The sequence below is a fragment of the Pleurodeles waltl genome, chromosome 8 (assembly GCF_031143425.1).
Source record: "Pleurodeles waltl isolate 20211129_DDA chromosome 8, aPleWal1.hap1.20221129, whole genome shotgun sequence".
Taxonomy (NCBI): domain Eukaryota; kingdom Metazoa; phylum Chordata; class Amphibia; order Caudata; family Salamandridae; genus Pleurodeles; species Pleurodeles waltl.
The window spans coordinates 690,375,747-690,392,735 of NC_090447.1; the positions used below are offsets into that span (position 1 = coordinate 690,375,747).

The 16,989-nt window shown below is 43.9% G+C and overlaps 1 protein-coding gene across 2 annotated transcripts in view; it reads right to left on the reverse strand.

Annotated features, from left to right (window-relative positions):
* Nucleotides 1-16,989, reverse strand: part of PDK3 (pyruvate dehydrogenase kinase 3) — a 1,119,352-nt gene that overhangs the window by 372,530 nt on the left and 729,833 nt on the right. For both annotated transcript variants that reach the window (XM_069204815.1, XM_069204814.1), the window contains one exon: nt 14,747-14,823. In XM_069204815.1, the coding sequence (XP_069060916.1) occupies nt 14,747-14,823 (77 nt within the window). The remainder of the gene's footprint in view (nt 1-14,746; nt 14,824-16,989) is intronic.

Below are 16,989 nucleotides of genomic sequence, written 5' to 3' on the forward strand. Positions count from 1 at the left end.
CAAGAAATTCTGTTGGGCAAAGGCTCTTGCCTATCAAATAGGTTGGTTAATAAAATCTATAAGAGAGACTTTCATGTTCCGCACCTGGCTTCACCTGCGTAGGTACGGTTGGAGTTCGGGCTTCCGGATTTGGTGGCAGTTGACGCGGGTGCTTTCTTGAAGCTGTGTTATAAACCTCGTCAGGCCTCTGACGACCACCTGGAGGCAGTCCTGTGGCAAGAAATTAGTGAGTTGAAACTGAAGTGCACCTATTCCCAATTTTTGGTTGAATGTAAACGGCGATCGGATGCCGGTGATCTTTGGGAAAGCAATCCCCCCTACTCCTTGTTTAAATCAGAGATTAAAAGGCTTATTCAACTGTATTCTTATCACTCTGACTGTTCCATTCTTGCCCATCGGCAGCATGCCTGGGCAGTAATTGGCTCCTTGAAGCCAGGTATGTCCTCCAGTTTTTTCTCTTGCACATACGGGTTTTGGTTAAAAAAGGCCTTTTTGGCCCTAAGGATGGGTGACTGTTTTTTTTAAAAAAACATCTGCCCCAATGGCAGCTACTCCCTGGGGACAGTGTGACATGTAGAGGCTGCAGCAACGCGGAGGAAACCATTTACCATGTAGTTTGCCTGTGTCCAGCTTTATTAAAGGAGCGTAGACTCTTGCTCCGGAGCAAATGGAGCGAATTGGGAATCTGCTCCTGTCGACAGGCTATTATTCAGTCTCTGGACCCAGGCAATCCAATGTTAAATGTGTTACTGACCAAATTTATCAAAATTGCTCGATCTAAATCTAATGGCACTGTGAGCAATGAACACGTTTAGTTGGAATTCTTCCATGCTGTTGCCATTTTGCCCGTTATTGGTTAGGATGAGGAGCTCTAACAGTTATGACGATGTTTAGTGCAATTATTACCTTATGCACCATGCACTTTAGGGCTGTGCCCTATGTATATTGCCTTGTGTTGTATGTGGGGCTCCGGGTCGGGTGGTTTGTATTCTATTTTTTTATTCCTTTTTGGGAGAAATGTTTTTTAATATGTTGCATTCGTAATTTATGGTGTGCTTTTAGTTTGAACTCAGTCTCTGAGGGTATTTTACTATTTTTGTTAGTTTTTTGCTTTGCTTATTTGTATTGGATTTTATTATCTGTACAATAAACTACTACTACTACTGCTAGATGGTAACTGTGTCTCTAATGATCCTTACAGAGCCGGACTGGGAACTTAAAACAACCCTGGCAAAAATTATAAATTCAGCCCCCAATTGCACTAAGTGAGTGACCCCCTGACACACTGCTCAAAATGATTTTCCCTAGGATAATTTTGGAAAAGTCAAAATGAGAGGTGCATGTTTACTGCACACTTTTTCAATTATGTTTGCTAATTTTACTCACTGTTCTAAAAGGGATTTAATTAAATATTCCAGTACATAAGCCCTGTTTTAACTGTTGCATGCTTCTCCATCTAATCTTCCACCGCCTACTGAGCTTGTTCTGTTGATAAGGGCAGACGCCAAGGTAGATGTTATTAGTGCGCATGTTCAGACGTACTAATGCGTGCTAGAACAAGCTCCAAAAAATCACAACAATAGAAGCAACTTCTTCAAGTTGCTGCTGGGATCGCGTAACATGCACCACCACACCTGGAGGCTAAAACCGGCCTCCAAGTGTCAAATCCGGCCTCCTGGGGCTCCAACCTCCCGGGGATTGCCTGCTTTCCTGAATGGACATCGTGCCATGGATCATTAGATAAAAACTCATTTCACCCCATATAACCTAAGTGTTCTCTTTGAAAAGGTCGAAGCAGAGTTACTGCACAAAGATTCCCAGAGCAAAGCAGTTGGCCAGAAAAACAGATAGGGTCACACCCTTTGTGTTGCAGTGGCTTATGCCTTTTCTTCTCGTTCCACTCTTCCCAGACACTGCCATCAGATCCCAGTTAATTTGGAAGCTGATTATAAGGATTTGAGGGCTAAGGTGTGAATCGTGGCCACCCTGCAGTGGAAAGCAGGCCTCCTGTGACAACACTGGACAGGAAAAAGACACTGACTTGATGATAGGAGGGGGATGACACAGGAGGGAAAGGGCTGGCATAGCACACAATGCAAAGAATCCTCCATTCATTGTCTCAGACCATCTGCATCGTCAAACAAGTGCAAGCTGCCAAAGAGACTTAGACGGCCTTTCAGCTGAGGTACAAATGAGAGAGAATGGCTAGTGTTCGGAAATCTGTTCATCCCTTTTTATGTCTCTTTACAGTTGGTCAGTCCCACCTTGATAGTCAGCAAAAAGACAAGCACAAGATAAATATCAATATCATACATCCATCACTCAGCTGAAAAAGAATCAGAGTGAGGGGTTACACAAGACGGCGAATGCTTTGATTTAAAGAGTGTCCACTCTTCATATTGCCTTTAGTTCTATGGCTGACACTCCCCTATGTTGGCTTTTTTTTTATGGTCTCACACCCATAGCCATCCTTGCTCTGCCCTAGCAAAAGCCAATTAGCCTGACTGATACAGACCTGAACATCTACACCAACTGTTTCCTATTCCATTCACAAACTGGATAGAAGAAGCAAATGTACTGCTAGTCCAAAGTGGCTTCCGAAAACAGCTGTAAACGGTTGACCAATTTTATACAGTGCTCTACCTAATCCACGACTTCAGTAACAAAAATGTAGTAAGAACAAGAAATGCCACTAAATCTGGTATATAGCTTAATCAAGCCATTAGTGTCAAGGTAGGGGATATAATCTAACATATACTATCCAATTCTAACACACGGTTATCAGAACCATAAGAACCAAAACTGGAAACGAGAAAGGAAATCTGGAAGCAAATTCTTCAAGTTATGCAAAACCGACCTTTGGCTGTCCTTCTGACACATACAGCTTACACATGCATAGAGGACATGGTAAGTATTGCCCCAATGCTATACACAACATAAAGAGCACAGATGCCAACACAACAACTTAGTGGACCATTGTTGGGGGATAAAGCCTAGCCATCGGAGGCATCACAAAAGAGCAGAAAGGAGTGCTCCCAGAAGTTTATCTTTGAAATTTGTTGAAATGCACTACCCTCCATAGTAGATTATGTGGTCAAGGCCAAATGAATAATCTGCGAACAGAATCTATGCAGGAAGCCCTAATAAGACTCAATGCTCCCTGGAAAGAATTCTTCTATTATGATACCAGTCCTAGCTCGAGTATTCAGCTCATGAAATCCTGTGGAGATCGTTGCCTCTTTGTGTAAGCATGGAATTATCTCATACAAAGGAGATTAGCAAAAAATAGATTAGAAAAAATAGGGCATTAACATGCTGGACATCTGCTATTGCTTAATGAACACAAGAGAATCCCTTGATCATTCCATACTCCTCTGCCTACTGTATACCAAAACTAGAAAAAGGAAACTGCATAAAGCCGTTAAAGAGTATCCTGGAAACAAAGAACGGTATATAGACAGATGCATCAGGTTTAGCCGCCAATCAGTGATTAAGAGAACAAATCCCTAAGTAGGAGCTGTGAGCCATAGTAAATAAAAGTGCCAGAGAAGAGGATTTATGCTAGTTGGAGGATAAAATATCTACCCATTTCATGGTGCGTGGGAGGAGAAATGAGGATATGTTTCCCTATATAGAGGCATTGTCTAATCCCAAATTAAGGAATGCGGTGTTAAAATTTAGGGTTGGGATAAACCCATGCTATATGGATTTGAAAACAAGAGCCATTATGAGGGATGATTTGGGTCTATGTACATGTGGCATCAAAGTAAAATGTAGCGGCCAACATATTTTATTGGATTACATGCAGTTCTTAGATGAACAGAAAAAGGTTTTGAAGCCAATTTTTAGAGAATATAATGTTGTTAACCAGGATCAAGCTCTCAACCTGCTGGTAGATATGAGATTCTTGAATGTGACATGTGCCTTAGGCTGATTTTTTAATTAACTATGGGGTTCCTTAATGGGGCTCTCTGAAGCGTTGCAAGTGGTGAGAGAGCTGGTATGCGATGTTTAACTAATCAAAGGTAGCTTTACAAGTATCAAATTGTTTTTAATTATTGATTATATGGTAAGTAATATGCATGTGTTATCTAATATGTACTCAGGATTAGGAAGGCTCGCACCCCCAAGAAATACAATTAGTTGCATCTTTGGGTGTCGCGAGGACTGATGTTGTACTGTATAATGTTGCCCTGTATATATTATTAGAATCATGAGATGATGGCATTCCTATTTTTATATTTTGAGTATATTGTGATTTAAGTAATGATTTTATTGTGATTATAATTGACTTGCACTATGTTTTTGGGCTACGACCGAAAAAAGCTTCTTTTTAAACAGGACCGAATAAATCGATGGAAAATGTGAGCTCACTGTAAGATCAGTTGGTGGAAGAAATAAGAAAGGGTGAACTTAGATAAGGAGAAGATAGACCTGACTCATAGGGGGCCAGGAAAACAACAAAAGAAGCAGATCAGTCATGATACCACACACCGTTAAATCCAGACTCTCCACCACCCTCGAGATTCTACTTGTGCTACAAACAAAGCACTTTAACAACTATTTTTTACCCCGTACGTGCTTCTGTCAAATATTTTAATTCGTTTATGTTGTCAATTCTGTACTCAGGCAAGACGTTTGCCAAAAGCATTAATAAACAACTGAATTTAATTAACTAACACATCTTTGAAAACTTGTATGTTATAGTCTTGCTAGCTCTCTGTGTCATTTTTAGCTCTTCTCTCTGGAGACAATGGAGTGGACCAGGCACAGTGAGCATTGTTAGGAATCAGAGCACTTAGTCCATTGGCAATAAAGCTTCAAACATGTGGTAAGATTTTTTTCTAATAAACTCAGAATCAGAGTACATTTGTTAAGCTTTCCCATAAAATACTTACTATTCACTAGCATATCAGCTTTACTGGAAATTGTTTAATCCGAGCGACCACATCCATGCATGCTTCTACCATCACCTATGCACCCATCAAACCACCCACAGTCTTCTGTCCATCCACCACTATAATGAAAATGTCACTTACCCAGTGTACATCTGTTCGTGGCATCAGTCGCTGAGATTCACATGGTATGCATGAGCTCGCCATCTGGTGTTGGGTCGGAGTGTTACAAGTTGTTTTTCTTCGAAGAAGTGTTTTCGAGTCACGGGACCGAGTGACTCCTCCTTCTGTGCTCATTGCGCATGGGCGTCGACTCCATCTTCGATTGTTTTCCCCGCAGAGGGTGAGGTAGGAGTTGTACTATAGTAATAGTGCCCGCGCAATGAAAAATGTAAGTATGTACCTATTAAAGGATTAAGTAATATATATATACAAATGTACAAAATTGAAGGTAACTTCTGAACTGCTACAGGCTTCCGGGGAGGTGGGTGGGTCCATGTGAATCTCAGCGACTGATGCCACGAACAGATGTACACTGGGTAAGTGACATTTTCAGTTCGATGGCATCTGTCGCTGTAGATACACATGGTATGCATAGACTAGTAAGCAGTTAGTTCCCCATAAGCGGTGGTTTAGCCTGTAGGAGTAGAAGTTGTCTGAAATAGAGTTCTTAATACAGCTTGACCTACTGTAGCTTGTTGTGCGGATAGCACATCTATACAGTAGTGTTTGGTGAATGTGTGAGGCGTAGACCAAGTGGCTGCCTTACATATTTCCTGCATTGGGATGTTTCCTAAAAAGGCCATTGAAGCACCTTTTTTCCTTGTTGAATGTGCCCTGGGAGTAATGGGCAGTTGTCTTTTTGCTTTAAGGTAGCAGATTTGGATGCATTTAACTATCCATCTGGCTATACCTTGTTTTGATATTGGGTTACCTGCATGAGGTTTTTGGAATGCAATAAATAGCTGTTTAGTTTTTCTGATGTTCTTTGTTCTGTCAATGTAGTACATTAATGCTCTTTTGACATCTAATGTATGTAGTGCTCTTTCAGCCACAGAATCTGGCTGTGGGAAAAATACTGGTAGTTCTACCGTTTGATTTAGATGGAATGGTGAAATAACTTTTGGTAAAAATTTTGGATTAGGTCGTAGGACGACCTTATTTTTATGTATTTGTATAAAAGGCTCTTGTGTTGTGAACGCTTGAATTTCACTTACTCTTCTTAGAGATGTAATGGCGATGAGAAAGGCAACTTTCCAGGTTAGGAATTGTATTCCGCAAGAGTGCATGGGTTCGAAAGGTGGGCCCATGAGTCTTGTTAGAACCACGTTTAGGTTCCATGAAGGAACAGGTGGTGTTCTTGGTGGTATAATTCTTTTAAGCCCTTCTATAAATGCTTTGATAACTGGTATTCTATACAAGGAAGTTGAATAGGTAGTTTGCAGGTATGCAGATATTGCTGCAAGGTGTATTTTAATAGAAGAGAAGGCTAGCTTTGCTTTTTGTAAATGGAGCAAGTAATTTACTATATGTTTTGGAGTTGCATCTAGCGGTTGTATCTGATTATGATGGCAGTACCAAACAAATCTTTTCCACTTACTTGCGTAGCAGTGTCTAGTGGATGGCCTTCTGGCCTGCTTTATGACTTCCATACACTCTTGGCTAAGTTGTAAGTGTCCGAATTCTAGGATTTCAGGAGCCAGATTGCTAGATTCAGCGATGCTGGGTCCGGGTGTCTGATCTGTTGGTTGTGTTGCGTTAACAGATATGGTTTGTTGGGCAGTTTGATGTGTGGTACTACAGACAGATCTAGCAGTGTTGTGTACCAGGGTTGTCTTGCCCAAGTTGGTGCTATTAAAATGAGTTTGAGTTTGTTTTGACTCAATTTGTTTACTAGGTAAGGAAGGAGAGGGAGAGGAGGAAAAGCGTAAGCAAATATTCCTGACCAGTTCATCCATAGGGCATTGCCTTGGGATTGCTTGTGTGGGTATCTGGACGCAAAGTTTTGGCATTTTGCGTTCTCTTTTGTTGCAAATAAGTCTATTTGTGGTGTTCCCCAGAGTGTGAAGTAGGTGTTCAGAATCTGTGGGTGGATTTCCCATTCGTGGACTTGCTGGTGATCTCGAGAGAGATTGTCTGCCAGCTGATTCTGGATCCCCGGAATAAACTGTGCTATTAGACCAATCTGATGGTGGATTGCCCACTTCCATATTTTTTGAGCTAACAAGCTTAACTGCGTTGAATGTGTTCCTCCTTGTTTGTTTAGATAATACATCGTTGTCATGTTGTCTGTTTTGACAAGGATGTATTTGTGGGTTATGATTGGTTGGAAAGCTTTTAGTGCTTGAAAAACTGCTAATAATTCTAGATGATTTATATGCAGTTTTGTTTGATGTATGTTCCATTGTCCTCTTATGTTGTGTTGATTGAGATGTGCTCCCCACCCTGTCATGGAAGCATCTGTTGTTATTACGTACTCTGGCACTGGGTCTTGGAAAGGCCGCCCTATGTTTAAATTTATACTGTTCCACCATAGAAGCGAGAGGTAAGTTTGGCGGTCTAGCAACACCAGATCTAGAAGGTGACCCTGTGCTTGAGACCACTGTGAGGCTAGGCACTGTTGTAAGGGCCTCATGTGCAGTCTTGCGTTTGGGACAATGGCTATGCATGAGGACATCATGCCTAGGAGCTGTAGTATTGTTCTTGCTTGTATTGTCTGGTTTGGAGACATGTGTTGAATGACCCTGTTGAAATTGTGGATCCTTTGTGGAGTTGGCGTTGCTACTCCTTTTGTCGTGTCTATTATGGCTCCTAGATATTGCTGTACTTTGCTTGGCAGAATGTTTGATTTTGCAAAGTTGACGGTGAACCCTAGTTTGTAGAGGGTTTGTATGACTTGATTTGTGTGGTTTGAGCATTGTGTGAGCGAACTGGTTTTGATTAGCCAGTCGTCTAGATACGGGAACACATGTATTTGCTGCCTTCTGATGTGTGCAGCGACTACTGCTGGGCATTTTGTGAATACTCTTGGAGCGGTTGTTAAACCAAAAGGCAATACTTTGAATTGGTAATGTATTCCTTTGAATACAAACCTTAGATATTTCCTGTGTGATTGATGTATTGGTATATGGAAATATGCGTCCTTGAGGTCTAGGGTTGTCATGTAGTTGTGTTTTTTGAGCAATGGTAACACTTCTTGTAGTGTGACCATGTGAAAGTGGTCTGATTTGATGAATGTGTTTACTACTCTGAGGTCTAGAATTGGTCTCAGTGTTTCGTCCTTTTTTGGTATCAAGAAGTACAGTGAATAAACTCCTGTGTTTATTTGTGTGCTTGGTACTAATTCTATTGCATTTTTTTGCAGTAGTGCTTGAACTTCTATCTCTAGAAGCTGTGAATGGTATTTTGATAAATTTTGTGATTTTGGTGGTATGTCTGGAGGGAATTGCAGGAATTCTATGCAATAACCATGCTGGATAATTGCTAGGACCCATGTGTCTGTAGTTATTTTGTCCCATGCTTCGTAATATTGACGTATCCTCCCCCCCACTGGTGTTGTGTGGGAGGGGTGTGTGACATGTGAGTCACTGCTTGTTGGTAGTGGTTTTGGGGCTTTGAAATCTTCCCCTATTCCTAGGGAATTGCCCCCCTCTATACTGGCCCCGAAAACCTCCCCTGTACTGTCCCTGGTAGGTGGGCGGTGCGGACTGTGAGGTGCTAGCTTGTGTGGCCTGACCCCGAAACCCTCCTCTAAAAGGTGTTTTGCGGAAGGTGTTATAAGATCCTCTGCTCTGCGGGGAGTAGAGTGCGCCCATGGCCTTGGCAGTGTCAGTGTCCTTCTTGAGCTTTTCTATGGCTGTGTCGACCTCCGGACCGAACAGAAGTTTTTCGTTTACTGGCATGTTAAGCACTGCCTGCTGAATTTCTGGCTTGAATCCAGACGTTCTGAGCCATGCGTGCCTACGGATGGTAACCGACGTATTAATGGTCCTTGCGGCCGTGTCTGCTGCATCCATGGAGGAGCGTATTTGATTGTTGGAAATGTTTTGACCCTCCTCAACAACCTGTTTTGCTCTTTTTTGCAGATCTTTTGGGAGATGTTCAATGAGATGCTGCATCTCATCCCAGTGGGCTCTGTCGTATCGCGCTAGCAGCGCTTGTGAATTTGCGATGCGCCACTGGTTTGCTGCTTGGACAGCAACCCTCTTCCCGGCTGCATCGAACTTCCTACTTTCTTTATCTGGGGGAGGTGCATCCCCAGAAGTGTGTGAATTTGCCCGTTTTCTGGCAGCCCCTACCACCACAGAATCTGGTGGCAGCTGAGAGGTGATGAATACAGGGTCCGTAGGAGGCGCCTTATACTTTTTGTCCACCCTAGGCGTCACTGCCCTACTTTTAACTGGCTCCTTGAAAATGTCCTTTGCATGGCGTAGCATGCCTGGGAGCATCGGCAGGCTTTGGTAGGAGCTGTGGGTTGAAGAGAGGGTGTTAAATAAAAAATCATCCTCTACTTGTTCCGAGTGGAGTTCCACATTATGGAATAGTGCTGCTCTAGCCACCACTTGTGAGTAGGCTGTGCTGTCTTCCGGTGGTGATGGCCTAGTTGGGTATGTGTCTGGGCTGTTATCAGACACTGGTGCGTCGTACAAGTCCCACGCATCCTGATCTTGGTCATCGTGGCTCATGGCGGTGTGAGCTGGCGAATGTGACGGGGTGTAAGTTGGCGAAGCCGGAGTTACAGGTGGAGGTGAGGGAGGAGGTATTACCTTTTGTGCTGTTTGTTGCTGAGAAGTAAACTGAAGCGTTCTCTTTCGTTTGACAGGTGGAAGGGTACTGATCTTCCCAGTCCCCTGCTGAATAAAGATACGCTTTTGCGTGTGATCCACGTCAGTGGATTGCAGTTCTTGTTCAAATCTATGTTTCTTCATTTGAGAAGACATAGAATGCTCTTCAGTATAGGAGCCAGAAACAGGGTCTGATGTCGCTTTTTTCGGCTCCGAAAACCCTGTCGATTGTTTTTTCGGCTCCGAGGTAACCTTCCTCTTTTTCTGTGCCGAAAATTCTTGGCCTCTATGGTCTTCGGCGCCACTGTCTCGGCGTCGAACCGTGTCGACACCGAACTCTCGGTGTCGATGCTTCTGTTTAGCACTCTCTCGGTCTCGAGGAGGCTGCGTGCCGGTGTCTCGACCGGAGTCGGACGATCTCGACACTGAATGGGCCTTTTTCGGTGCCGATTGTTGGTCACCGAGAATTTGGGTGGAGCCATGGCCGGTTGGCAGTGGCGTCCCCTGGGCCTTCTTTCCTTTTTTAAGGTCTGATCTCGACGTCTTACTCACAGTTCTTGTAGAGTCTAGCTCGTCGGAGTCTGAATCCTGGATGGAAAAGGATTCCTCCTGTTCCTCTTCTGTCTCGAACTGTCGACGCTCTTTTGGCGTGGACGCCATCTGCAGTCTTCTCGCTCGACGGTCGCGCAGAGTTTTTCGGGACCGGAACGCCCGACAGGCCTCACAGGATTCTTCGCTGTGCTCGGGTGACAGGCACAGATTACAGACCGAGTGTAGGTCCGTATAAGGATATTTGTTGTGGCATTCGGGGCAGAATCGAAACGGGGTCCGTTCCATCGGCGTTGTTCTCCAGGCGGTCGGGCCGACTAGGCCCCGACGGGGTGCCGAAATCTACCCCGAAGGGCACCGAAGCGCTTCGATGTTCAACGCGTCGTCGTATGTGTCTATCTCTAACCGGATCGCAACGATACCGTCGAAAATCTTCCGTTTTCAGCTACCTTTCCGTTCCGAAACTCGGAGCGACAGGAACACGTCCGAACCCGATGGCGGAAAGAAAACAATCGAAGATGGAGTCGACGCCCATGCGCAATGAGCACAGAAGGAGGAGTCACTCGGTCCTGTGACTCGAAAACACTTCTTCGAAGAAAAACAACTTGTAACACTCCGACCCAACACCAGATGGCGAGCTCATGCATACCATGTGTATCTACAGCGACAGATGCCATCGAACTCCTAGTTATCCAAAGTCGAAGGAAACATGGTTTTGTACTTCTGAGTACATTTCAGGAGACTTCTGCTATGAAGGAATTTAATGAAACAGGCAAATATTGCTGGAAGCCCCAGCACAAATGTTCCATTAAACTCTCTTGAGTACACACCTGAATAGATTTATACTTTCTCAAGGTTATACATGTAATCATTACACTGCCAATCAGCAAGCATTACTATAAAAACATTACTATAACAGGCACTGTGCAAGTGCTGATCACGCATTAAATTGATTATGATAGTGCAGACATGTAAGGAAATGCCTCCTTAGCATGGTTACCCCCTAACCTTTTGCCTTTGCTGATGCTGAGTTTTGATTGAAAGTGTGCTGGGACCCTGCTAACCAGGCCCCAGCACCAGTGTTCCTTCCCTAAACTGTACCTTTGTCTCCACAATTGGCACAACCCTGGCACTCAGGTAAGTCCCTTGTAACTGGTACCCCTGATGCCAGGGAAGGTCTCTAAGGGCTGCAGCATGTCTTATGCCACCCTGGGGACCCCTCACTCAGCACATGCACACTGCCTCACAGCTTGTGTGTGCTGGTGGGGAGAAAACAACTAAGTCGACATGGCAATCCCCTCAGAGTGCCATGCCAACCTCACAATGCCTGTGGCACAGGTAAGTCAACCCTCTAGCAGGCCTTACAGCCCTAAGGCAGGGTGCCCTATACCACAGGTGAGGGCATATGTGCATGAGCACTATGCCCCTACAGTGTCTAAGCAAAACCTTAGACATTGTAAGTGCAGGGTAGCCATAAGAGTATATGGTCTGGGAGTTTGTCAAACACGAACTCCACAGTTCCATAATGGCTGAACTGAAATCTGGGAAGTTTGGTATCAAACTTCTCAGCACAATAAATGCCAGTGTGCAATTTATTATAACATACACCCAGAGGGCATCTTAGAGATGCCCCCTTAATACCAACCTGAATTCTAGTGTAGGCTGACCAGTTTCTGCCAGCCTAACACACAAGACATGTTGCTGGCCACATGGGGAGAGTGCCTCTGTCACTCTGTGGCCAGGAACAAAGCCTGCACCGGGTGGAGGTACTTCTCACCTCCACCTGCAGGAACTGTAACACCTGGCGGTGAGCCTCAAAGGATCATCCCTTTTGTTACAGTTCCCCAGGGGATCCCAGCTAGTGGAGATGCCCGCCCCTCCGGCCACTGCCCCCACTTTTGGCGTCAAGGCTGGAGGAGATAATGAGAAAAACAAGGAGGAGTCACCCACCAGTCAGGACAGCCCCTAAGGTGTCCTGAGCTGAGGTGACCCCTGCCTTTAGAGATCCTCCATCTTCAGATTGGTGGAGTCCCCCAAAAAGATTAGGGATGTGCCCCTCTCCCCACAGGGAGGAGGCACAAAGAGGGTGTAGCCGCCCTCCAGGACAGTAGCCATTGGCTACTGCCCTCCCAGACCTAAATACCCCCCTAAATTCAGTATTTAGGGGCACCCCAGAACCTAGAAAACTAGATTCCTGCAACCTGAAGAAACAAGGACTGCTGACCTACAAGCCTGCAGAGAAGATGGAACTGCTTTGGCCCCAGCCCTTCCGGCCTGTCTCCAGCTTTGAAAACCTGCAACCAGCGACGCATCCGACATGGACTAGCGACCTCTGAAGCCTCAGAGGACTGCTCTGGACTAAAGTACCAAGAAACTCCCATGAGCAGCGGTCCTGCTCAAAACCAGCTACTTCTTTTCAACAAAGAAGCAACTTCCAAAGACTACACGTTTCCCGCTGGAAGCGTGAGACTTCACACTCTGCACCCGACGCCCCCGGCTCGAGATTCAGAGAACCAACACCTCAGGGAGGACTCCCCGGCCACTGCGAGCCCGTGAGTAACCATAGATGACCCCCCTGAGCCCCCACAGCGACGCCTGCAGAGAGAATCCAGAGGCTCCCCCTGAACGCGACTGCCTGTAAGAAGGGACCCGACTTCTGGAACCAACACTGCACCCGCAGCCCCCAGGACCTGAAGGAACCGAACTTCAGCGCAGGAGTGAACCCCAGGCGACCCTCTGACTAGCCCAGGTGGTGGCTGTCCCGAGAAGCCCCCGTGCCTGCCTGCATCACTAGAGTGACCCCCGGGATCCTCAATTTTTTTCTACCTGGAACCCGACACCTGCTTTGCACACTGCACCCGGCCACCCCTGTGCCGCTGAGGGTGTGTTTTGTGTACCTACTTGTGTCCCCACTAGTGCTCTACAAAAAAACCCTGGTCTGCCCCCCGAGGACGCAGGCACTTACCTGCTGGCAGACTAGAACCGGAGCACCCCTGTTCTCCATAGGTGCCTATGTGTTTTTGGCACCTCCTTGACCTCTGCACCTGACTGGCCACGAGCTGCTGGTGTGATAACTTTGGGGTTGCCTTGAACCCCCAACGGTGGGCTGCCTATGCCCCAAAACTGAGACTTGTACGTTTTTTACTTACCTCCTAATCTAACCTTTACTTACCTCCCCCAGGAACTGTTGATTTTTGCACTTTGTCCACTTTGTAAATAGCTTATTGCCATTTTTACAAAGACTGTATATGATATTGCTTTTATTCAAAGTTCCTAAAGTATCTAAGTGAAGTACCTTGCATTTAAAGTGTTTACTACAAATCATGAATCTATGGTTCTTAAAATAAACTTTAAAAATATATTTTTCAATATAAAAACCTATTGGCCTGGAGTAAGTCTTTGAGTGTGTGTTCCTCATTTATTGCTTGTATGTGCACAACAAATGCTTAACACTACCCTCTGATAAGCCTACTGCTCGATCACACTACCACACAATAGAGCATTAGAATGATCTAATTTTGCCACTATCTTACCTCTAAGGGGAACCCTTGGACTCTGTGGACACTATTTCTTACTTTGAAATAGTATATACAGAGCCACCTTCCTACAAGACAGAATGATGCAGTTTACACTAGCAGGGCAATAACACATCCTTTACCTATTTACGTATCAAATTATATGGTACGGGTATGTAATCCTACTGGCCAAGTTCCACGAATGCCTAACCTGTCCCATGTCTTAATCATTGGCTTGCTTCTTGTGAAGGGCCTTTCTACTGAACTGCAAGCCCCCCTTTCTTCTCTATTGTACTATCGCCAACCATAACTTCTGTTCAGCCTTGAATAACACTGTAAGCATATGAAGCTACAATTCATTTACTTTTAACAGCATCCTCCAACCTTTGCACATATCACTGTTCTCATGATCTAGCTCACACTGCAAAGGAGACACTGAAAGCAGCGCTGTAATTTTCCTCTTCAGCACTACCCATGCACGTACACATCTATTTATTCTTACTTCTATACACATTCTACTCACACCTAGGCATACAGCAATCCATCCCCATGTGTTGTCATCCATCCTTTTCTTATTCTTTTGTTCTTTCCAAGCAATCACTCATCATTGCACAACCAAACACTGCTTCTTCTATCCACACTTGCATTCATCAGCAAGAAAACCACCCGTTGCTGCACATACTCACCAACATCCATGTATTTATTCTTGTATACAACCACACAGTCTTAAGTCCATCCAGGTGTGTAACCGTAAGTTCATTACAAAAAAGAATACATAAGTCTACAACAAGCCAGTATTGTTGCCTTTGCCAATGCTTGTTACTGGGTCTTGTGTATCATACTACTGAACCATGCAAGGAATTGTGAAACGTTTTCATTTGGTTACTGAAAGAAATGCAAAACATTTGCTGTGGTCCAATAGAGTCCCCAAGCATTGTAAGACCTCAACTGAAAACTAGATTGTGCAAAGAGGACTTCATAAAACATATTTTATTTCCCCTACCTTAAAAAGCTCAAAAAGCATGTGGAACAGGTGAGATGGAACATACACCACTTGGATCGGTTTGTCTGGTACTTTAGCTGAAAAGAACAAAAACACATCAAAGAGTATGCCCCATCCTGAAGAAAGATAAACACCAAAAGACAATAAAAACACACAACCATTTTCAGATGTAAATTAAAACTACTATGAGAATTCATAATTAGTATTTAAAGCATGTGGTCGAGGTGGGGCGATGGTGCTACAGAACAACAAACCACCTCCACACAGTTAATTTTAACTCCCTTACGTTGACCTTCAATTAGTCTCTCGTCAAACCCATATAGCAGTCTTTCCTCAGAGTAGGGCTAATGAGGGTAGTCGGGGTGCATGACTTCTCGTCAGAAGTTACTAAAACAGGCCCGTAAAAGAGCTTGGTTCGGTTCAAGAGAAGATCTTTTGAGCCAAAGCAGATTGGAACGAATCAAGACAGATTGGAACGAATCAAGACAGATTGGTATTTGTGATGCCCTTTAATACCGAGGACAATCGAATCAAAAAGATCATCCATAAATACTGGGACCTTAATAAGAATGGAACTGAATTTCCCTGCGAACCGCTATATGCTTTCAAAAGAGAATATCTGGGACCAAGTAGCAAGGGCCTTTCTTCCATCCCCTCCACCGGTTAAATTAGCTAAACTGTGCTCCCGTGGAACCTGCCTCCCACCCCGAGTCATTTTAAATGTGGAAACTTGTGTAAAGAAACTAAGGCTTTTAAACAAGGTAACAGAAAGTTAATGTTGCAGTTAAGAGTATTTGTAATTACGTGAACGTGATTATATGCTATTTGGTGCCCATGTGAATTACTCTAAGTAGGCCAGACGAAACAAAGTAAAAAAAAACATTATGTCAGGCAATTGGAGCACCAGCTGTTGAAGATTTCTGGACTTTGCAACATTCTCCAGAGGATAACAAAGGACACGTGGTGAAAGAGATCATCATCAAAACAAGCTTTATTCGGCCAAAAATACACCATCAAAGTGTACAGTATAAAAACATGATGAAAACAGATTAGATACATAAACGTTTAAAATGACTAATACATACAAATTCATACTAATTCATTCAAATAAATAAGTAAATACATACAAATCTATAACAATTAATTCTGATAAATATCAGGCATTCTCTAAAAAGAACTTCCGCCTATACCAAACAGCCTTAAGGAATTTGTTAACAGCAAATACAATAACATTTGAGCTATCACTCTTCAGAATCCTAGAGGCCACCTTATTTTGCCTCACTCCCAATTTCAAACAAATTGGACGAATACACCTGCAACTAGGGGCAGCATGTACAGGACAAAAGAACAAAATATGCTTATAAGTCTCAGAAACTGAGCCCCAAGCAGGACATTTATCTGACACTGAGCCATTTCCCCAATGATTTGTAAAAGACTTTAACCGGCAGACTGCCAAGCCAAAACCATACATAAAGACTCCTAAGAAAAAGTTTTGAAATGCAATTCAAAAAGAGCTCAAAACTGGTTAACAACTTTAGTTAAACAAACTTATTAAGACGCCCATGATTAGCATATAGAACATAGTTTTCCCATGCTGATGCCCAGTACTGAGTCTTTAATGTAACTGCTAGCGCTTTAGTTATACCATTCGCATTACCCCAACAGCACCTTAGCCCTAGCTTGTCTAGGCAAAGAAAAAACATGCCTCAGCCAGGAAACTGTTAGTGCATTATGTCTTTCCATTAAATCATTGAGACAATCCCTATATTCAGCTAATTCTGCAGTGGAACAAAGACGGATCCAAAATGTCAGAGGTCTCAAGGCAGCCATGTCTGAAATCCGATTCAAACCTAGATCAAAATAAACTGGGGTCAAGGGGTACTGACTGGACAAGCAAGCAGCGATCTAACAAAGGAATGTCCTGCTGCTGTCACTTTCCGAGTATTATAGTATCCCCAGGTTTCAGCTCCAAAAATTGCTGCATTCTGAACTTCTGCCTGATAAACTTTCAGTGTAGGAGATACTATTCTTGAGCATGTACCTCTGAAGAGGCGCAGAATGGCATGGGACCTATTGTGAATAAGAAGGGAACTTTTAGAAAGCTGGTTATTCCAGCAAAATCTATCACCCAAATAATCAAAAGAACAGTCTCTTTCACGGAGGACATTGTTCACAGTAATAGAGCAGTTTTTGACACGTCCTAAAGTCAAAACTATAAACTTGGTTTTAGTAACATTAAGATC